Here is a 22778-nt window from a genome sequence, read left to right as displayed (position 1 = left end):
TCCTGCACCAGATGGGTTAAATGCAGAGGATAAATTTACCTACCATTGCATGAGTGTGTTGTGCATGTCTTTGCATGTGTTTGGTATAAATAAACGTATCTTAATCTTAATCTTAAAACAGTTGATATATGTGCAACCTCAGTGGGACTTTTCATTTAAAAATGAACTATTCTGAAGTATATCATTCTAGATACCATTGTATGTCAAAGTATAACAATGTAGCCGGCATAGCTCACTTTTAAAGCTAATAATCTAAAATAGTCTATGAGATGTCTGTCAAGCCTACAGTGTAGGGTAAGTCTGGTGACAGTCTGGTAACTGTGAGACCTACGTGCTCAGATGGTACTAATGTTCCAGGAATCCAGAGATAGTGCCCTTATAGAATGGCCAGACTTTGTAACTCCCCCTAATGCTACTATTACCACAAGGACCACTTTGGATTTCACCTTTTATATCTGGTCCAGATCTTCATTTAGACCTTGCTACTTCTCAATCTTACCATGGTTATTCTTCCAGAATGTGATTTATGTTTGGATAGTGAGCATCTGTTTGTCAGGTTGGAACTTGAAACCCAATAGGATCCGTAGTTCTCAACCGCTGTACGTGGTATGTCCCACAGGGACTAGGATACTTGTAATCCATTCTTTGCACGGATGTTCATGTATACCAGCCAAGTGTCCAGAAAATTGGGTCTAGACAATTCAGTAATCTACCTCTCACATATGAAGAACACAGGAGATTGTCAGAGTCCGATGCTATTACAATGACAGGAACATTTCTGGAACATTAAGTCTGGGGATGGAGCCTGAGCAGAGCATGCAGCAGGCAAGGCATGACCTGTAAATCCGCTGCAAAAAGCCCAATGTTTGAGAAATGTTGTGCTGTGAGTGTTAATCTATTGTCAGTTAACAGCTCATTGTGAACATCCCTAGAATTTTACTCTGCATAAAATGGATATCCACAGTTGACTGACCGATCAATCCGGTGTGAACCCAGCGTAGTAAATAACTCACAATGGGTTGCTTAACATACGTCACATACTATGTTGCTCTGATTGGTTGTAGGTCTATCCAATTGAGCGAAGAGGAATTTTATTTCCTGGTCAGTTGAAACACGCCCCATAATCACAGCCCAATGGAGCGGTCTCAGACTCACATTCTGACTAGAATTGTGAGTCTGACAACGTCAGGCTAGCAGACTCACATTCTGACTAGAATTGTGAGTCTGACAACGTCAGGCTAGCTGTGCACACTTTGACTGGGCTAATGAGCTATGCAGCCCCTCCTGGGTCCCTGCCCCTACTCTATGCGCCCTCGCTGGGGCAGTGGAGATCTATATGGCTCCCTGGGTCCCTGCCCCGGAATGAAATGCAGACATGTGCTTCTGAAAAGCTTCATGTAACAGCTTAAAGTGCCTGCTCAGCAGTGCAAGATATACTATGCTCTGCAGTATTTGCTATGTTTTGTACATTTTCTACTGTTTTGTGTGACTAATTGTTGCAGCATTGATTGCAACATTGATAATTCAATTTTGGTTTATTTTATTGAAGAAGGTTGATCTTACAAATAAATATGTGTGATTGTTGTTGCTTTGCCTGTTCTATAGTGTAATACATACTGAATTTGCATGGTTTTTCAAATTGTGTGACATTTCTTCAGTTATGTGTGTGTGACTTATGGAACAGTTGCAACATCCCTGTTGCGTCAAACTAAACCCAATTATAGAGGCTTTGTGATTAAATGAAACATTTCATCTCTCATCCAAGCGGCCTCTTCAGTTCACTTCATCAGTTATTGTTATTAAGGAACAGATTCATAACTTGTCATCACGACTTATTATGTCTTTCCCACCCATTATTATGTTGTGGCCCCTTTGTCTATGAAATACTATCAGTAAAGGAAGACATGGTTGAGACATATGTCTTGTATCATTGGTTTGTATTACATTTTCACAATATTTGTGTACAGTGTTGTTACTGGGTATGATTGTAATGGAAGGGGACATTCGATATTTTTTGTAGTTAGAAACATTTGACTTTAACCTAGAAATATTGCATTTTGCTTTCTTAATATGTTTAATTTGCGATAAATCCCAAGTTAATCTGAGTGTTCTTTGGAGTAATTTTTTGATGTTTTGGCCATTACATTACATTACATGTCATTTAGCTGACGCTTTTGTCCAAAGCGACTTACATGCTTAGTACACTCAACATTTATGAGGGGCCATTTAGGGGTTCAGTATCTTGCCAAGGACACTTCGGCATGCAGATGGGGAAGAGTGGGAATTGAACTGGCAACCTTCTTGTTGGAGAACGCCCACTTTACCCCCTAGGCCACACCGTCCCCTAATGACGTAATGTAATGTAATGTAATGTAATGTAATGTAATGTTTTGGCCACAAGTCTGACAAACGGCCTGGCACTCTCTATGTGGGTAAACAATATGGACATTAGGAACAGGGGGTGACAGGACAACCCCAATGGTGTTTTTCCACCACAGTGACCTAAGTCGTTATATTGGTAGTCTCTAATTCATACTAGCAAAAGCTTTGTGCATTTCTATTTATAGCATGCACTAGGCCTTTAGCGTGCGATACATATTTGTCTAACTTCCCATGGGACGTCTGGGAACTCTCTGGCTGTACTACTACACTACTCTTATCCACATTGGAGAATAAGCACACATTCTGACCACTGAAAGTGTAGAATCGGTCACGTTATCTGAAGGTCATTAAGATAACGTCTCTTAGCATCACCAGCTCCTCTCCTCTGACCTGCTGTGTGCCTTTAAGGACGAAAAAACCGATGTCCCGTTCGACGACCCATTGAATCACGTATACCACACCTCAATAGGAAATGTTCAACTAATCGTGGTTTGATTTGTCGGAAGCTACACAGCTCTACAACGAACCCGAATACAACACATTCAACCGTATGGCTCTACTCTTTAATTCGGCTGGTACACAACTTATTCATCTTGTTCAAATGTTGATCTAACCGTTTGTTACCGTTCAAGTAGTGCGCTGTTATTTGGTTATAGACAAATATCATTTAAAGTTTGAGTTGGATCAAATTTGACTTACTCAGCCGAACTAACCACAAGACTCCATCTGCTCCGAAATACACTGGGTCCTATTTTAGTAAGTGTAGCCAACATATTTAATAATATAATATTTTTAGTATCGTATCTCCATTCAGACCGAAGCTGGACACATGTGAGAGTTATGAATGCAGTGTCGTTTTTCATTTAGCACACAGGCCTGTTTGTATCCGGTCTGTTCCACCCCATAATGTGGCGGTGGAGATTCACTGCATCATCCTCCCCACCCAGGCAATAATGTCCCGGACACCGTCATCTTCATATCTGGAGGCAGATTCACCCACAAGGCAGCGTAGCCCGAAAACAATCTCATACTTGACTTCAAGAATCACTATATCCAGATAGAAAATCCACAATCGGCACACACCGGAATGATGTGTATAAGACACTCACCTTTAATAGCCTGTGGCAGGAACACCTCCTGGTCCTCTCCGCTGTTCCTGCAGCTGGAATGCTCTTCCATGGCTGGAGCCCGGTCCGTGTCCTGACCGCAGCAGGGGATGCGGCTGTCTGTGGAAGAGGGCAGGATGACAGGAAGCTGTGGGCTCTGTACTCCTGCAGCATCTTTTAATTGTAACTTCTTTATCCAGAGAGTGTACGATGAGTGTTGTATCTGTCAGGATTCTGTAGTTATCTTTTATCATAAATGAATATCCTTATAGATTCTAAAACTAATAATTTATGTAACCATATTCTATCATATATACTATTACTTGCAACGTCTAATTATTAATTGTTATTTGCAGTTATCCAGCTAAATCTATTTGAAAAATTCAAAGTTTTTAAAAGCTTTTCATCATTTGACCTGCTTTAGAACCTACATTACTCTTAAAATTAAGGTTAGGTTATCTTCAACTGTCTTCAGATGCTTAAATGTGTTTCCTTAATTGGATTGAACGCACATTTGAATGCCGTGTTCAATTTATTATTGTATATGATATTACACTATTATATGTATTGCGCGCACAGACTAAGGGTAGTGTTAACGTAACCTTCAAGATGTCATCAATCCAGCTGTTTTGTTTGTTTTAGAACGTCCATTCTACATAGATTTGACTTAACCTACCGTGTTAACAGTTTCCCGTGGTAAATACGATAAAGATGTATGGGCTACAACCGTCATACTGTTGTCATACAAAACTAGTCATAGTAGTTAAAGTTTCTCCAGTTTATCATTTCATATTATTGCATTTCCTCTACCGCTAAGCAAATAAAATGTTCATTGTTTAAAGAGATTCCAGTTGAAATTTGAATTAGATAATTGATCATCTTTATTTGATATATATGCCAATATTGGTAAAAAATAATTAATGTAATCAATCGCAAACACCGAAGTTTGTGCATAGCTTTTTCATTTGAAAAGTCAGGCCGGAAGTGTTGGTTTGTCACAGGCAGCTAACTACTTTACTAGCGAGTTGTTTCCTCAACAGCAGCTGCTGAACTATTCGTCGATATTGACATCGATGACTAGCTGTCTAATTGCTACTAGAGCTGGGACTTGGTTGAAGCCAAGTCACACAGTCTAATACTGCACCGGATGATTATATGCTAGTTACATTTCCAGCCTCGCCGTCTTGCAAACGCAGACTGGGAACAGTGGAGAGCAGCTTGCTAGCTCGACCAGGCTAGCTGTACCTAGCATTACCAGTTCACTGGAAGTAATGCAGCTGAGGTAAGTTGCTGGGTAATGTTTCCTCAAGTTCACATTTTATTTCATTTTGTAAAACCGATTCGAAGATTCTAATAAGACAACTGCGATGCTAGTAGTGTTGCCCGAGTCAAGTTAACTAACTTCCGCTTTCGTTAACGGTGTGCATTGTGCATGTCTACACACTGCTTGTAATAATATTGCATGTCATCCGCTGATTGTATTTACATCACATTGTTCAATGGTTAATACATGTCCCAGTGTCTATTCACATGTTAGCTCCAGTAGAGGTGAGCTTGTTGAGCTCAGCATGTACGATGTAAACAAGTGTCACCGTTCAAAGACCAACCTGTCAAACACAACTGCAGCATTAGGAGCTAACACGATCAGCTGTGCACAGCTAGCGCTAGCACTCTGATCTCGTGACCTGCAAGTTGCTCGCTACATAGCCTCTGTCTGTTCACGTCCGGTTTGCGTTTGTTGTTGTTATTCTCTGATGGCATTCCACTGATCTCTCAACTAGATTTATTTTATTGATTCATTATTTTTTCTTTAAAACCTTACTTACTATACCATTATGAGTTTACCAAACTGTAGAGACAGAAACGCAATAGAATATTGATACACGATGTACAATTTGGTTTTACTACGTTATAGCTGCTGGCGGTAAAAGGCTGTTTAGCTTTGTACATAATTGAATTGCAATTGCTGAAACAGCATTGGAATTGTATTGAGTACTGATAAACATCTAAAATCAAAGCATCGTGAACCCACTATTAATATAACGTTGAAAAAAAATATATTTTGGTATTAGTTACATTTACACAAAAATATCCCTTAAAACCTTTTGTTGGATGATTGAACACACATTTATTGCAGAAGAACACTGGAGACAATGACTATCAGAGGATGTACATAAAAGCTGCCTTAATGTGTTGCCACGGTGTGGATATGCCTGCTTAATGTGTTCTACTGTATTGCTTTCTGTTGTATTCTGTTCTTAACGATCCTTCATTCACTTTAACTCGAAGGAATCCCGAAATGTCCCATTTTAATCAAGTATCTCTTTTCCGGTTGTCTCTCTGTCATGTGAAGGTATATCCATTAGTGAATAATCATGATGGCAGGTTCCCATTGGGAGCTTCCTCCAGAGTTATGTTGTCGGCCCATGGCATTTGTGGCTCTGACCGGCCTGGATGTGGTATATAATGCTGTGCACAGAGCCATCTGGGATGCCTTCTGTGCAAACCGTCGCGCAGACAGAGTCCCCATCTCTTTCAAAGTTCTCCCAGGAGACCATGAGTACCCTAAATGTCGCACCAAAGTGAGTGGCTAATACAATTAAATGAAAAGTTTGTGAATAGTTTGTCAAATGTTAATGAAAAGTTTGTATAAAGTTTGAAAGTAAGGTCCCAACAAACTAAAGTGCATTCAATTGTAACACTCGCTGTGTGCATTTGTCTGTGCAGATGTTTAAAACAGCAAAACAATATTTTTTGTGAAATGTTTTTTTTGTGTGAGAAGGGTGTTTTTTCTCAATGTTTCTAAACATATGTATATTTTTCTATGCAGCGAACATCTTATGAGTGGTACATCCCTAAAGGCATCCTGAAAACAGGCTGGATGAACAAACATCTGAACCTGGTACCTGCTCTGGTTGTTCTCTTTTATGAACTTGATTGGGACGATCCAGTGTGGAAGGAGAAACAGTCTGAATGTGCCACTAAAGTGGAGATTGTGAGGTCAGTTCACCTTCTGTACCCATTTGCTTCTTTGGGATTGATTGGGACATTTTTTTGCATAGTTTTCATTTATGTGTTGTATATGTGTGAGTCCGAAGATGATATCGTTACATTTTGTATTGATTTCATTAAATTATTATTTATTTTATTGATGGTTATTCTGGGATTAAAGTTCTCTGTTGCAACAGATTTCTGTCACTTAGATTTCATAGGGGCCAAGTATGAGTTAATTGTAGATAAAAATGTAGTTTTAGCTTGATTTATTTTATTCTATTTCTCGGAATTGGTGAGTTATTCAATAGGCCCCTGACTTTGAGAGTTTTGTGTAAATGGAGCTATGTACATGTTGTTTCTCTGGCCCGGTACACTCCAGGTAATAAGATGGGGTTTTTGTGATCCCATCACAAGTTGAGGGCTCTGAGTGCATGTGTTCACACCTGGCACTGGAATGTGAACCTACACGCGTCTAATGATCGGATCTCAGATTGGATTTCATCTCTCCAGTTGTCATTTCTTCTCACGAAGACAAAGTTATGTGGTTTTTACTCAGTCTGAGTACACAAGTGTGTTCAATGCACGTGTCCGCACGATGAGATCTAAACAGAGCTAGAGAGATGAGTCTGAATGAATCCCGTGAAGCTGCACTGTGAAGAAAGATTTTACCAATTCAAGGAAAGTATTATTATGGGTTGATCAGTTTGGATTGGATTGGATTCAATTTATTGTCATTACACAGAGTACAAGTACAGAGGCAACGAAATGAAAAGAAGGTTGAAAGAGGATGGAGGTAAGCCAGCACAGACAAGCAGCCATCCAGTCCTGCAGTCGCAAAGCGCTGGTCACAGACCCGCCTATCAAACTGGGGGTACGAAGCAGGATATTGTGGTGGTGGTCACACACAAACCAACGAGAAGAGAAAAATAAGTTTGATTCATGGTGAATCTGTAGTGGCTCAGAGGATATCAGCTGAGTAGAAGGCCCTTCATATGTGGCCCAGGACAGATATACACTGCTAAAGAATGTGGACATGCGTGTCCACTCATGATAGGATCACAAAAAACACATGTTCATACCAGGTGTGTGAATTCAGTGAGGGATACTTTATTTCACTTCAAAGATTTATTGGGTCAGTTATAGTATTTTAATTATTTACGATACATTAACCCAGTGTCAAGGATCATTGTGAGTGATCTTGTACTGACAAGTTAACAGTCCAATGCTGCATAGTGTGTACTATTGTGTGCAGGGGTTGTGCAACTTTTCTGTGTGAATAATTCCGCCTGTGGCTGAGGGGTAGAGCGGTCATCCTCCAACCTGAAGGTCGGCAGTTGGATCCCCAGTCTTCCCCATCTGCATGCCAAAGTGTCCTTGGGCAAGAGGCTGAACCCCGAATTGCCCCTCATAGAAGATTAAGATTAAGATATGTTTATTCATACCAAACACATGCACAGACACAACATGCACAACACACTCATGCAATGGTAGGTAAATTTAACCTCTGCATTTAAGCCATCTGTGTGCAGGACACACAGAGCAGTGAGCGACCATGTACAGCGCTCGGGGAGCAGATGTTGGGGGAGTAAGGTGCCTTGCTCAGGGGCACTAGACAGGGTAGGGAGACTCTTGGATTTTTGGACAGATCAATCCAGGTTCGTCTTTTGTTGTCTCTCCATGGAGTCGAACCGGAGACGAATCAGAGACCTTCTCTGCCCAAAGTCCAAGTTTCTTTCACTAGACCACCGCCTCTCCCTCAACAAATAATGCTGCTAATAGATGCACTGTATGAATGTGTGTGTGAATGGGTGAGTGTAATACTGTACTGTAAAGAGCGGTCATCATCAGACTAGAAAAGCGCTATACAAATACAAAATTATTTACCATTTACCATTACTTAATGCCGAGTAAAGTCATGTTTGTTAACATAGTAGATGAATAAAAAAAGATTAGCAGATTCATAATTTTTATTTGAATAAATTTAATACACACAAACACACATATGCACACTCCGACCAATGGAGCTCAGAATGATGTTTGTTGTGTGTATGTGTCTGCTGATAGCAATGACATGGAGCAGATGGAATTGGTAGTCAAAACACATCCCTTTGTTTGGTTTCTTAGCATGCTGCTTCCCATGGTCCTAAATAGAACTCTTGGCACTTATTGTAGTATTCCCCATTGTACCAATTCACAGACAGAAGGTAGTCAGGGAAGCATTGAGAGGGACTGCCCTGCACATGCTATGCATTAACACAACCACTGTAAATTCACCCTGCAGATATCTGTGCTTTCTTTGTTTGTCTTCAGGACGAGTCTTCAGGGCAGGAACACCAAGGTCGCTGTGGTTCTAATCCAGAAGAAAACTCCTCTACCTCCAGGTGTAGACCTCAAGTCCTCCAATGAATGATATAAAACTAGACAAGTCCAATCCACATACGTTTCACTCTGTATGTGCAGTTATTACCAGTCACTCTCTGACTGGTAATCTTACAAAACAACTTTGTAGTACTGAATGACAAAAAACTCTACTTGCTTTGGTTCCCTGGGATTGTTAGACAAACTAAAGTAAAAGCAGCTTCAAAAACATGACTGTGCATTTTGTTTAATCATAGTTTTGTGATCGTAACAAATCCATTTTTTATCCTCTCTGTGTCTGACTTGTGTGAAATCATCAGTATTATTGTGTGTACAGGGGAGGACCTGGTAGCATCAGAGAGAGCAGCAGCTCTTTGTAATGCTTGCGATCTGTCAGGCAAGAGTCTCTTCGTACTGCCGCACACTGACCACTTGGTGGGCTACATTATAAGGTGATTAACTATTTAATAGATACTGCATGGTCACCGATGGGGCAGGAGGGTAAAGTTAGAGGCAAAAGTTTGTACTGCAGCACTCAATTGGTTGATTCAGAAAATGACTAATCCTGCAGGTTGGAGAATGCCTTCTATGAACATGCTCAAACATACTACTACACTGAGATTCGTCGTGTCAAGTCCCATAAGGAGTTCCTTAACAAGACAACACATCAGGTACCTACAACCACACTGCACCCACTAATTGAGAGTGGAGAAAGTTTGAACATCTGTCCAATCTAATGCAGGATATTCACACTGTACACATTTTTTCAAATGGAAGCAAGCGATAAAGTCTAAACTACTTTTAAATGTCAGATCCCTCTCTGTGTTTCCAGCTGCTGTTTGTCAGACACCAGTTTAAGATTGCTTTCTTCAGTGAGCTGAAACAGGACACGCAGAACGCTCTGAAGTGAGTCTCAATCCAATCACTTGTTTTTTCACTGACACATTACTGTGAGCACCTCTTAAGGGTAAGGAGATGCTCATTGAATCAGTGCATTGTTCACAGCTTTTAAATTAAAGAAGACCTCACTGAATTGAAACAGTAAAACAAAAAGTAATCATGTCGCCACAAATAAATAAAAAATCTATCAGTAGCGGGCAGAGGATGTCATCTGAGTATATCTGCAATGTGGCCACATGCATCTCAGACCACCTCTGAATACGATGCAAGTGATCAGATCTCAAATACCCCCTCAATGTTTCATGGGTCAATATTTGAGTGGATCCCCTGAACCTGATGTCATATTTCATACCGCAGAAGGGCCTCAGAAAGTAAGAGTCTTCTAAAGGTCTTCTAAAATGATGACCAAAATGTTCACAGTGTTATTTCTCATGAAACACTGCCATTATTACAAACTTCTTTTTGTAGTTTGGAATTTTTTAACTACTAAAAATGTCCACTGCTATGCTATGATATTGAAGCATTTGGACTGCGTTTTGAACACTTCAGATGTTTTACAAACATTATTTCCCAAGAGTGTGTAAAACAGAAGACTGAAAAACTGATATAGAAATGTTACTTCTATTGTTTAAAGTATTTGAAGTCTTCCACGTGCATTTGGGTTATTCTTTGTTTGTTCAGATATGATAAATTGTTTCTCTTTACCTGAGCTTATCATTGTCAAAGTGTTACTTTGCTGAGTGTGTTTTTGTTTTTATAGGTATTACAGAACTGCATACAGCCTTGTCCATGAGCTCAGAGCCCACGAAACCAACATGTTAGAAATCAAAACTATGGCTGGATTCATCAACTATAAGGTATGGCTCTCGCTTTTTTTTTGGTGAGTCAAAATGTTCCTACTACAATACCTAGATGCATTTTTCAATACTTTTCCTTTTTCTCCTTTATTGTCTGTGTAGATCTGTCGTCTGTGTTTCCAGCACAACACTCCTCTAGATGCTATAGCCCAGTTCAGGAAACATATCGACTTGTGCAAGAAGAAGATTGGCAGTGCTGAACTGGCCTTCGAACACACTGCATGGATGTCTAAACAGTAAGACACAAGCGGATGCACCTTTGATTGTTCTTGAAGAAAGTATTTCCCTTTAATCAATCAATCAATCAAATTTTATTTGTATAGCCCATATTCACAAATTACAATTCATCTCATAGGGCTTTAACAGGGTGTGACATCCTCTGTCCTTAACCCTCAGCAAGAGTAAGGAAAAACTACAAAAAACCCTTTTAACAGGGTAAAAATATGTAGAAACCTCAGAGAGAGCCACATGTGAGGGATCCCTCTCCCAGGACGGACAGAAGTGCAATAGATGCCACGTGCAGGAGAACATCAGCAATAATCAAAGTCTCTAGCAGCATTGATGAAGCACAGTCCATGCTCAGCAACCATCTAGACCACGATCCACCATCCAGACCAGACGCCACTTCAGTCCTCAGTCACCGTCCACCGCCGCCCACCAGGAGGACCCATCACAAGCCACCACTGCGGTCCTGGTCCACCGCCCGTGCCCAATGCCAACGCGACACAGGGTCCGCCACCAGCACCACGATCAGCCCACATGACTCAGAATCCGCCACACTGGATCCAACACCGCGACCCCCGGTGCGCGATCCACAAACCGTAATCCATGGTGCGGCCACAGAGGCCCTGGATCTGCGGGTGATAAAGCAAAGGGATTCCGGGGAAGGGGGATAGGGATGGAGAAGAGGAAGGAGAAGCTGGAAAGAGAAGCTCCGTGTGTCATGTGTCATAAAATAGAACAAGTAACGTTCTGGCGCACTAATTAGCTCTAACTATAAGCTTTATCAAAAAGAAAGGTTTTGAGCCTACTTTTAAACGAACAGATGGTGACTGCCTCCCGAACTGAAAGTGGTAGATTATTCCACAGCCGAGGGGCTTGATGGCTAAAAGCTCTGGCTCCTACTCTACTTTTAGAGAATTTAGGGACGACAAGTAGGCTTGAATTCTGGGAGCGGAGTGCTCTAGTGGGTTTATAAGGTATTAACAGCTCTTTAAGGTATAAAGGCGCTATATTATTAAGGGCCTTGAAGGTGAGGAGGAGAATTTTAAATTCTATTCTAGATTTAACTGGAAGCCAGTGTAGTGATGCTAATAATTACCTAAACTGTGTTGACCGGTCATAGTCTTAATTTGTCCTAAAACAGTTTCATTATGATCTGAATGTTTCCGAGGCCCCTTGTATGCCTGCAACAGCCATTAGCCAGAGGCATTATGTTTTCAGTTTGCCTGTCCATCCATCCATCCATCCATCCATCCATCCGTCCTATTCGCGTGAACATTATATGTCAAGAATACCCAATGTGAATTGTATTACATCTGGCACAAACATTCACTTGGACTCATGGGCGACCTGATTAAAATTTGATAATCAAAGGTCAAGGTCACTGTGAAATTTTTGTATTGTGAATGTGATATATCTCAGGAACATCTCAAGGAAATTATTTCAAATTTGGCAAACATGTTTACTTGGGCTAACGGATTGAAAAAATTGATTTTAGTGGTACAAGGGCAAGGTCATGGTAGCTTCAAATAACGTTTTTGGCCTCTTGATTGTGATGTCTCAAGACTGCCTTGAGGGAATTCCTTCAACTTTTGAGAAGTGGCCACTGGTACCCAAAGATAAACAAAACATAGGTCACAGTGACCTCATATGAGTCTGAAAAAAAGTTATTGAAGACAGAAACTTCCCTAGTTTAAAGAATATCTAACTCAGTGTTTTCTGCCTCTTCTTTATTTTCGAGTTGTTTTTGCCCTGCTGTTGCTCTCTCAAAACTTCCACAATCTTCCATCCTTTAAAACAAATCCTCCTCAAGACAAGACTCTGCTACTCTGTGATGAGACTCTGCTCTGCTGCTGCACAGAAACTTTCGGTCTATAACAGCAGCATCAGAAATCCGCGTTTAATTAATACTTATATTATTAGAGAACCATGGTCACATTTAGCACCTATTTGTCAATTATGATGCAAATAATCCTTCAGCCACTTTGATTCAACAGAGCAAATTTCAAAGGGAAACACTGTAGCCAATACACTAAAAGCACAGTTTTCTTTACTGTCTTCCATACACAAATGTCAGGATCTAGTCCTTATGCCTGCTTACCATCCCCTAATGTCTAAAGGTCAGGACTCAACTCTTACTTTTTGTCCATTCTTACTCTTTTCTCAGGTTCCAGTCATTTGGTGAACTGTTTGATGAAGCAATCAAATTGGGTCTGACAGCCATCCAGACCCAGAACCCTGGTTTCTACTACCAGCAGGCTGCCTGTTACAGCCAAGAGAGGAAGCAGCTGGCTCAACAGCTCTGTCAGGTGATAATATTACTGCTGATTAATCTTCCCTATCTGTTACTGCAAGTAATAGTACTGCTAGTACTACTACTAGACATTTATCATCTCAACTATTATTATTACTGCTGCTGGTACCAGCAGTAATACTGTTAATAATATATTCAGTTGCAGAAGGATATTACACATATTATTCACCACCTTAAATCTGACATGAACGAGTTACATTAGTTGAAAGTCCAATTAACAGTTTCATTTTGATAATAGGTTGGAGCGAGTTATCCTTCCCCTGACCCACTGGACTCCCAAAGTGGAGCACTGGACTTCTATGGGCAGAGATCATGGAGACAAGGACACCAGAGTAAGCACAAACACACTATTTTACCAATGACAGAGTAATGCTTACACAAAAGAAAGCGACGTAATTCACGGTACTGCATTGCAAAATCCCTATCTGTTCAGGAGTAACTGTCTCTGACATGGTGTTAGAAAGATGTTGGGTATACATGAACTTTGTTATGCTTGTACTTCAGGTATTGATCCTCCAGATGCAGAGAAGGAAAAGACAGCGATTCTGGCTCTGCAGATCAAAGAGGGAGATGTACCACATTCTGTAAGTACAAATACTTAATATATGGCTGGGGCCATATTGTAGGTTTAAATGTGATTGTGAAATCTGTCATTTTATTTTGGTTTTATTAATTTGACATGGTTAAATGATGAAGTTTATTTGTAGAGGCATTCATTGCTGTGTGCTGCCCACTCTTAAAAAGAATGCACCTTCTGCTGTTACATATTGATATTCCCTGCATTAACCCCCCCCCCCCCCCCCCAACATTCTGTGTAATAATGCATGCTCCTATCTCTGGCTCTGCCTCTACAGGAGCTGATAATAGCACTTCTCAGTAATGCTGTTGCCCAGTTTAAGAAATACAAGTGCCCCCGAATGAAGAGTCATCTCAGTAAGTATCAAGTTGCTCTTAATCAAAGTTCTGCATACCTCTACAACAAGATTACATTTCCCCATGTGAACATTTGAAATAGTAAGATCAATAAGTGGGGGTCGGAGTTGATCTTGTGTTGGGGCCTCAAATAAATCCATGCAGATGAAACACTGAGACGTGTTTTCCGTTCATCATGTGAATTTGATTACATGCCTCTCAGACCACCCCTTGGTCTGAGTTAACGGATCTCTGAGTTAAATTATTTCAAATTTGGCACACATGTTTACCTGGGCTAACGGATTGAAAAAAATTGATTTTAGTGGTCCAAGGGCAAGGTCATGGTAGATTCAAATAACGTTTTTGGCCTCTTGATTGTGATGTGACAAGACTGCCTTGAGGGAATTCCTTCAACTTTTGAGAAGAAGCCACTGGGACCTATGACCACTGAAATATTAGATTTCAGTGGTCAAAGTTCACAGTGACCTCATATGAGTCTGGAAAAAAAGTTCTTGAAGACAGACACTTCCCTAGTTTAAAGAATCTCCAGTGTTTTCTGCCTCTTCTTCATTATTGAGTTGTTTTTGCCCTGCTGTTGCTTTCTCAAATCTTCCACAATCTTTTTCAATCCTCCTCCTATGTGACAAGACTCTGCTACTCTGTGATGAGACTCTGCCCTGTTGCTGTAGTGTTGGTGGCAAATAACTCAATGCAGATGAAACACTGAGACATGTTTAAGGTTTTCCGTTCATCATGTGAATTTGATTACATGCGTCTCAGACCACCCCTTGGTCTGAGTTAACGGATCTCAAATGTGTCCTCTTTGTGTCTTAGGTGTGATCACACTTTACTTTGAGCTGACCACTTGGGATCAGACTCCAATCAATCAGGTCTTTTAATGCTTCCAATCGTCCAACAGGGTATTTCACTTGTATCCGCTATATATTCAATATTGCATACACTTACACCAATCTGTTTGCTGTCATTGTATTGAATTTTCCCTTGTGGAATTAATATAACATCTATGTCCATTAGGTAGACGTTTTGTGACCACATGGTGAGGAGAGCTCATCTTCAGATTGATGATTGGTGATCTTTGTTGTTTTGCTAAGTCCATGTTTAACCTTGTAATGCTACTTATCTGTCTGTCTCTTAGTGGTGCTAATGGGAGAGGAATACTATCATGCTAAAGACTACACCAAAGCCCTAAAGTAAGGAAAAGACACATTTGTCTGTAAATTACACTTCTGTGCTCTGATATCCATGTCAGCGTTTACAGAAACAGCTGGAAGTCATGTTTTTGTAGTTCAAAAATTCTCATGCTCTTGACCTAACAATTGCAAACTTCCAGCACTTTTATACGCGTTTAAATCAATTTTCACTCACCAAAACATATCGAGTGTAGCTTTGAGTCTTGTTGAAAATCAGTGAATAAGATCTCTCCTCATTAAACATTTGTGTGTGCATGTGTGTTATGTTATCAGGCTTTTGGACTATGTCATGTGTGACTACCGTACAGAGCGATGGTGGGGACTCCTGACAGCCATATTGACCACAGCTCTGCGCTGTGCTTATCTAATGGCAAGTGTCAAAGACTACATCATATACTGCATGGAGCTGCTTGGCAGAGGTAAGCAACCAGGCTACCAACAAATACTGAGACCATTGTGTGGTTATATGGTGCATTACCATCGTCTACCAGGTATCCATCGTACAAGAGGTAGACTCTACCTCTTGTACGATGGATAAAACCCAGTTTGTTCAACTCATTGTTTTGAGTCTTTTTAACTTAACTTGAGATGGTTCTGACCTGACTTACTGTGGCTGTGATTCCTTAAATAATATTTGTGTCATGGTCAGATGTTTTCTCGAGTATAATATAGAATATAATTAATTCTGAATATGGCCTTTTACAGCAACAGAAGAGCAAATCTAAAGAGTGCTAAAGTATTTTTGTCTTTTAAAACCCCTTACAATGTTGATATGCAGCATCTTGTTAATGAGGGCATCAGCCACAAGTCATGTTGTCTGTCGTTTCCTTAACGCTTGAGTGAACTTTTTTTTTTATTTATTTGAGATCTTCAAAAAAAGTCATTAAATGAGGTCTGGCTCTGACCTATTAATGAAATGATAATGTTAATATGTTTTTAATCTGAGGCAGTCACTGTTTTAGTGCTCTGAACTAACCATACTTAAAGCAGTGACTTCACTTGTTTTCTAGCATCAACACTGAAGCAAGAAGAAAAGGGAAGGATTGAGAAGAATCTCATCAAAGCCATGATGGTGAGCTGACTCAATCTGCTTCAACACAGTTTTCTACCAAACATGTTTAGATACAATGAAAAATATATGAGGTCAATAAGACTATACAACAAAACTGTAAAATACTGTGGAAGAAGTACAATGGCTTTGTTAAGGCCTCAGATAATTGTTGTGTATGTTATGAAGTTAGTCCAGACCAAGGTGACCAAGGACAGTTTAAGTTTATTCTCTTACTTTGTTCAAATGTTTCCTGTCCTTCTGTTTGACCGTCCCCAGAATGAGGTTCCTGATCCTGAGCCAGAGTGTGATCCAGCCTCTGTCAGTGCAGCCAGGTTGCTGTGGAATGACTGTATGGCTTTAGCTGGATCAAATGACCTCACCATAGAAGTGCAGGACTACATACCATTCAGTTAGTATTCACCAATTACACACATACATTTGTCAAAAGTATGACTTTTAGATTCTCTTTAATTCCTTTTTCTCCTTGCCTTAAATCTGGTAAGCCACTAATGACAACAACAATGTGTCATTTAAAGAGTACATTTTTTAAGTTTTCTTTTTTTAAAGTTATTAATTCTAACACTAACCCTATTAAATTAAATGTTGTGTACAGTAGATGCATAATGAGTTGTTTTTCTCTCAAACTTCAGTCCAATGTAAGGCCAAGTTCCACTCTCCCAGTTTCCATGTAGACCAGCCCATCCAGCTTCACGTCTTCCTCCGAGCTGACTGTCCTCATCCTGTATCACTTAACAAACTTGCCGTCAGCCTCAGTAACCAGGTACACACATAAACATTTGAAAAACATAAGGAGCACAAACAGAGTTCTATATTTCAACATTTGAGTTTGTTTTTTTCTAAGTTATATAACCAGAAGCTGCGTTTTTTTGATACGCAGTCACGCAGTACCTTATTAATCTACCTTGTGTTTTTTTCTCCAAAATATATTAATGACCTTCTGCAAACATTAAAGAGAAATTATAATAAAGATATACTACACATCAAGTGCAAGATTGTAGGTCATGGGGAACCTCGAATTGAATGTTTACCTTTAAACGTTTTATTTGTTTTTCTTAAATGCTAAAAAAGTATATGTTTGTGTGTAGGAATACAACCAGTGGTGTGTGGTGGAGTCGGCAGGTCAAGAGAGTATGACGTTATTGCAAGGGAAAACCAAATGCTACAACTTTAGCTTTGTAGCAAAGACTGAAGATGTTGGCAAGAAGATTGAGGTAAGTGTGTGTGTGTGTGTGTGTGTGTGTGTGTGTGTGTGTGTGTGTGTGTGTGTGTGTGTGTGTGTGTGTGTGTGTGTGTGTGTGTGTGTGTGTGTGTGTGTGTGTGTGTGTGTGTGTGTGTGTGTGTGTGTGTGTGTGTGTGTGTGTGTGTGTGTGTGTGTGTGTGTGTTTAAAACAAGGCAAATTGTTTGTAACTCTGTTATTTTATGTAGATGACAGGTATTGAGGTGATGCTGGGGAGTGACGTTGGTCGCTGTGTGTTTCTGAGCTGGAGAGGGGCAGGTGGAGATGCAGCCTCTAGCCATGAAGCCTTGCTGGCCAGTAGGTCCTCACGCCGATTGGGGCGAGCCATTGAGACACGGCCAGAAATGGATTGGGACAACCTGATCATGCAGCAGAGCACCATGTAATCCTTGGTTAAGATATTACACAAACCCAGTATTTTCTATTAGTTTCTGGCCACCCTGGACTTAGTGCGACTGTAATTTGAAATCTTAAATTTCTTTGTGTTTGTGTGTTGAGGATCATCTCGAGAGTTCCAAAGATCTCAGTTCAGCTGAGCCACCAGCCTCCAGCCCTCAACAACGAAATGTACTGCATCAGCCTCACTGTCCAATCACAGGAGGAGGGTGTGGCAAAGGATGTAAAACTAACAGCTGGCCTCAAACCAGGTACTTTGATAAAAGTACTGCAGAAATACTGTTAGAAAACCAAGCTCCCATTATAAGCACAGTTAGTCTACTTTTAGTTAGTGTAGATCAGGGGTGTCCAAACTTTTTATCCTTTTATAAAAAAAATTTAGCAGGCCAATTTAAAATGGATGGCGGGAAGCATATGGCCCGAGGGCGGTAGTTTGGATACCCCTGGTGTAGATCATTGAAGACGACATATATTTATGTTTGTTTTGATATTGATCCGTCCAGGCCAGGATGCCAACCTGAGCCAGACCACACATGTTACATTTGATGGCTCAAAGGTTTGTGATGATTCTGCACCTGCTTTACTTCCTGACGTCCCTCTGAAGGACCTGAAACCAGGGGAAAAGGTATGGATACATTTAAAAGCCTATATTCTCGGTTTATTTTTCCTGAGAAACTTGTAGAACAATAATGTTTTGTGCATTGTACCTATATACACAATTTATTTTGTATGTGTTTGTTTCTAGTTGGAGAGCTGTATATATGTGAGGTGTACTTCCACTGGACCACGGGTTTTCCTATTCCATGTGGCCTACAGCATTGATACCACTGTGGAAGGACGACAGATTGTCTGCAAATGTCATAAGGTATCTAACCTAATGCTCCTTTAAATGGCAGAAACAACACATTTTCCTTATATATGTTAAGTGCTTTCTATGTTATTCTGTTATTTTTATTTTAATAACTGAGTACTTTGTTTTTCACTTGGTTTACTCTTCTCCTGTGTTTTTGTCTTTCAGGATGAGACGGTTACCATAGAGACTGTGGTCCCATTTGAAGTGTCTGTCAAGTTTGTATCTACCAAGGTGTGTAGCATTATCAGTTATTAGCAAATCAAGTTTAAAAGGGATCTGTTTAAATAAATTAGGTATGTATGCCTGTGCACCAGGGTCAGCCAGTATCCAGAGGCATTATGTTATCAGGTTGTTTGTCCGTCTGCAGTCCCATTCTTTTGAACACGATATTTCAAAAATACAGTGAGGGAATTAGAATTCCTTCAAATTTGACAAATGATAATTAGGAAACAAAGGTGAACTAGTAAGAGTTTAGTGGTTAAAAGTCAATGATCAAGGTTAAAAGACCTCATTTTCTTGTGAATGTGAATTTGTTTCTCTCCATAGTCACCTAGACCCTTTGGTCACTGTGGGAAATGTTTAAAGTCTTGCTCTACCTCCAATATAAAGTGCCTTGAGATAATGTACAATGATTACATTCTAATTATCTGATTTGGCGCTATACAAATACAATTGAACTGTGTGATTGCAGTTTGAGCCACTGGACCATGTAGCAGTTGACATTCCCTTCCTGGTAATGACAGACATCCTCTCCTCATCTCCCTGGCCTCTTCTGTTGGCCTCTTCCTCTCTACAGCTCCTAACAATGACCAGCAACACACCTGAGCTTCATTCACAGCTACAGGAAGGTACTTGACAACTGGTTGAAATTCTCTTCCAGACACGTATTTTACATTCATAGCTGTTATTATTTATTCCAATAAAAATATTGATCTGTAAATCTCATAGCTGTAATGTTCTGTGTGCGTGTGCAGTGGTTTTGCAGGATGGTGAGTGTGCCAGTGAGTGCTTCTGTCTCCGCTGTCCACCGTTGACAAACAGCAATAACACGGTGGCTACAGGACAGTACTTGATATCATGGAGGAGGTGCACACGCACACACACACACACACACACAGGAATAATACATGAACATCTATTATTTCCTGGACACTTGCCCCAACCCGACCATAACTATAGACCTGAAAATCAGCTTTTTCACAGTTTAGGAGGCATAATCCCACAATTATATTGTTTTACCCAGTGTGACTTTACAGATGTGTCAGATGACAACGTGCGTGTCAATCATTAGGTGGTAGTCAGTGTTGACATTGTGACAGTGTCTACAAACAAATCAACATATGGACAGTGAAAAGCGTAAACATACTTTAAAACTGCAATGGGTCAAATCATAGATATATATAAAGTCTAGATTTCTCGGCCAACGGAGTCGAACGTCCGCACATTGCGACCATCTTGCCACAGGCAGCTCGCCCACCCATAACGTTGTGTTGTAGTGGTACGTACTTTTTAAATAACCATAACTTGCTAAATTCTCAACCGTTTGTTAAATGGTTCGGTTTGTTATAAACGTCAGAGATGTAGTTATGACACTGCATACTTGTGAATAATTATGTTATTTTCTAAAAAATAGAATAAGGTTTTATATAAGTACAAGATTTCCCTTTACAAATATACATCAATAATTTTTTTTATTTTTTTTTTATTTAAAAAGTACATGTACCACTACCAACACAATGTTATGGGTGGGCGAGCTGCCTGTGGCAAGATGGCCGCCACGTGCGGACGTTCGACTCCGTTGACCGGAAACGCTGATGAGACATCTATCCTTTATATATATATATCTATGGGTCAAATGACGTCTGCTGAGTAGGCCATCCTTCATATGGGGCCCAGATCACCTTCAAATATGGTTTGAGAGACCGGATCTCAGGACACTTTAAAGACACATTTGGGTGTGTTCAGACCTGTACTTAGTGCTGACAAAAAATTTAGATCAGATTAATCTTAAGGAGGGATGTTAATACCAGGCCACACACACGCAGGCACGCACACACACACACAATGTGTTGGTTTGTTAACTGTTTTTACTATGTTGGACAGGAAATCCTCCAGTGCAGACAGTCCTTTCATCCAGACGACAGTCACTCTACCTCATGTCATCCTGGAGTCTGTCCCTCTCTACATCCATGCTGGTCAGTATATTCCCAGTTCAAGGAATAACACACTCACTGAAAACAAATGTAACACATTTGAAACATTTGTTCACATAATACTTTGTGTTAATGGTCAGTTTTGTTGTATGTATTGTTTCCTTTTGGTGTAGATTTACCCTCATTTGGCCGAGTAAGAGAGTCTCTACCAGTTCGTTACCACATAGAGAACAGAACAGCTGTGGTGCAGGAGGTGGAGATGGCTGTTGAACCTTCTGATGCCTTCATGTTCTCTGGACTCAAACAGGTACAGCTGTGCTCTAATTTAAATAAGGATTTGAAAAACTAAAAAAGTCATAACTGCATTCCAATCAGCTGGGTCAAAGCTTATAATAGACTAACGTCTGAACCAAAGAAGAAATAGTTCATTTTTGCTTTCGGTTCTTGTCAGTTTCACACTGATTTACTTAAAAATAATCTTTGCAAGGAAATGTGCAGCGAGCATTTTATCAGCTCCTTAAAAAACAGCTAGAATCATTACAAGACAATAAGATTTTAGTTTAGTTCAGTTGTATAACAGGGAATAGTAAATGTTTGTTTCACAGACTTTTAGTGAGATACTGCTAAATGATGTTGTACCGGAAAGAAGCAAACCACAACTCATGCACATGTGGGTTTCCATGGTTACCAGGTTATCTAGCAGTGATCTGGACCAGGGCGAACTTTTGATCCACAGCTTTCAGATTGAAAAAGACCCAACAAATAGACAAACAGATACATTTCTTTTGGGGAATATATGTTATTATATTTTATCATATACTTTAATCTGTTTTTACATGTTGTATAGGAGGATTTTTCACTTTTGATAAGTTATGCTGGAGAGATCTAGATCTCGAGCCCTTTTATGTCACTTTCAGTTTATTCATGGTTTTGAATCTATCTACAGTTTTCATACTATGGCTGTTTAAGATTGAGATACATTCATTTATCTCAAACCCATGCACAGACATGCACAGGCACACTCATGCAGGAAAGGAAATTTAACCCCTGCTTTTAACCCATCTGGTTTAACTGATGCAGCCTTTGTTCACTCTTTGGAAATTGAAAGTATGTATTTGAGTATCAAATGCATGAAAAAGAAGATGCATTCATGTGGAGTTGAATATGTGTGTGCAGGTGCGTCTCCGTATTCTCCCTGGCTCTGAGCAGCAGATGCTGTATAATTACTACCCTCTGATGGCTGGTTACCAAACACTGCCCCAGCTCAACATCAGCCTACCCCGCAGCGCAATGACCAACACACACACACTGAGACGATTCCTGCCTCAGCGCATCTTTGTCAAGGTAACACACACACACACACATAACTGAGATAACACCTTTTGTGAACAAAAGATAATTTCCTCTTTGTTTCTCCTCAGCCTCAGGGTCGACAGCTGGATGATGCCTCCATTGCTGCGGCTTAAAAAGGACACAACCTGTTGACTGTAATATAAGAGAGATCTGCTTGTTCTTGATGTATGAGTCCTCACAGATGACAATAATAACACATTTGTTTTACGTTGTTGTGTAAAAACACACCAGGAGAAGCATCCATTGACCATCAGGAGTGTAGTGTCGTTAGTGAATGTGAAGACATGATGGGAGCATGACAGGAGGCTGGTGAATGAACCCTGATATTCTGATGTTAATGTTTAGTAAAAAATCTTGCTTTAATCTTGTGTGATGTATATGGAAATGTGGGTAGCGTGTAATACATTGTTACTGAATGTAATGAAGGTTTGATTAAACTAAAGTGATGGAACACAAA

General features: G+C 40.2%; 2 protein-coding genes across 4 annotated transcripts in view; one reads left to right on the top strand and one right to left on the bottom strand.

Annotated features, from left to right (window-relative positions):
- Nucleotides 1-5152, bottom strand: part of rell2 (RELT like 2) — a 21328-nt gene extending 16176 nt beyond the window's left edge. For all 3 annotated transcript variants that reach the window (XM_062393402.1, XM_062393400.1, XM_062393403.1), the window contains exons 1-2: nt 5096-5152; nt 3492-3608 (exon numbers count right to left, since the gene is read on the bottom strand). The gene's annotated coding sequence lies outside the window, so the exon portion shown is untranslated. The remainder of the gene's footprint in view (nt 1-3491; nt 3609-5095) is intronic.
- On the top strand, nt 4495-22778 carry trappc11 (trafficking protein particle complex subunit 11). Its single transcript, XM_062393388.1, has 30 exons — nt 4495-4770; nt 5842-6070; nt 6319-6488; nt 8793-8863; nt 9178-9292; nt 9412-9511; nt 9673-9746; nt 10501-10597; nt 10700-10833; nt 12987-13128; nt 13372-13465; nt 13638-13717; nt 13988-14066; nt 15202-15256; nt 15530-15675; nt 16267-16328; nt 16584-16716; nt 16958-17088; nt 17414-17539; nt 17755-17948; nt 18065-18213; nt 18466-18587; nt 18708-18827; nt 18981-19046; nt 19507-19663; nt 19790-19901; nt 20919-21010; nt 21142-21275; nt 22145-22312; nt 22390-22778. The coding sequence occupies exons 2-30, from the start codon at nt 5864-5866 to the stop codon at nt 22432-22434; spliced, it is 3375 nt and encodes a 1124-aa protein (XP_062249372.1). The 5' UTR covers nt 4495-4770; nt 5842-5863; the 3' UTR covers nt 22435-22778.

The sequence above is a fragment of the Platichthys flesus genome, chromosome 8 (genome assembly GCF_949316205.1).
Source record: "Platichthys flesus chromosome 8, fPlaFle2.1, whole genome shotgun sequence".
NCBI lineage: Eukaryota > Metazoa > Chordata > Actinopteri > Pleuronectiformes > Pleuronectidae > Platichthys > Platichthys flesus.
This window is presented reverse-complemented; position numbering and strand designations above follow the sequence as displayed.

What these genes read in the sequence shown, in the direction of transcription:
- trappc11 (XM_062393388.1), top strand. Translation starts at nt 5,864, where the DNA reads ATGATGGCAGGTTCCCATTGGGAGCTTCCTCCAGAGTTATGTTGTCGG. An exon ending in CCGAATGAAGAGTCATCTCA is followed by an intron (nt 14,067 to 15,201) that starts GTAAGTATCAAG and finishes TCTGTCTCTTAG; the next exon opens with TGGTGCTAATGGGAGAGGAA. An exon ending in ATGTTGGCAAGAAGATTGAG is followed by an intron (nt 17,540 to 17,754) that starts GTAAGTGTGTGT and finishes TATTTTATGTAG; the next exon opens with ATGACAGGTATTGAGGTGAT.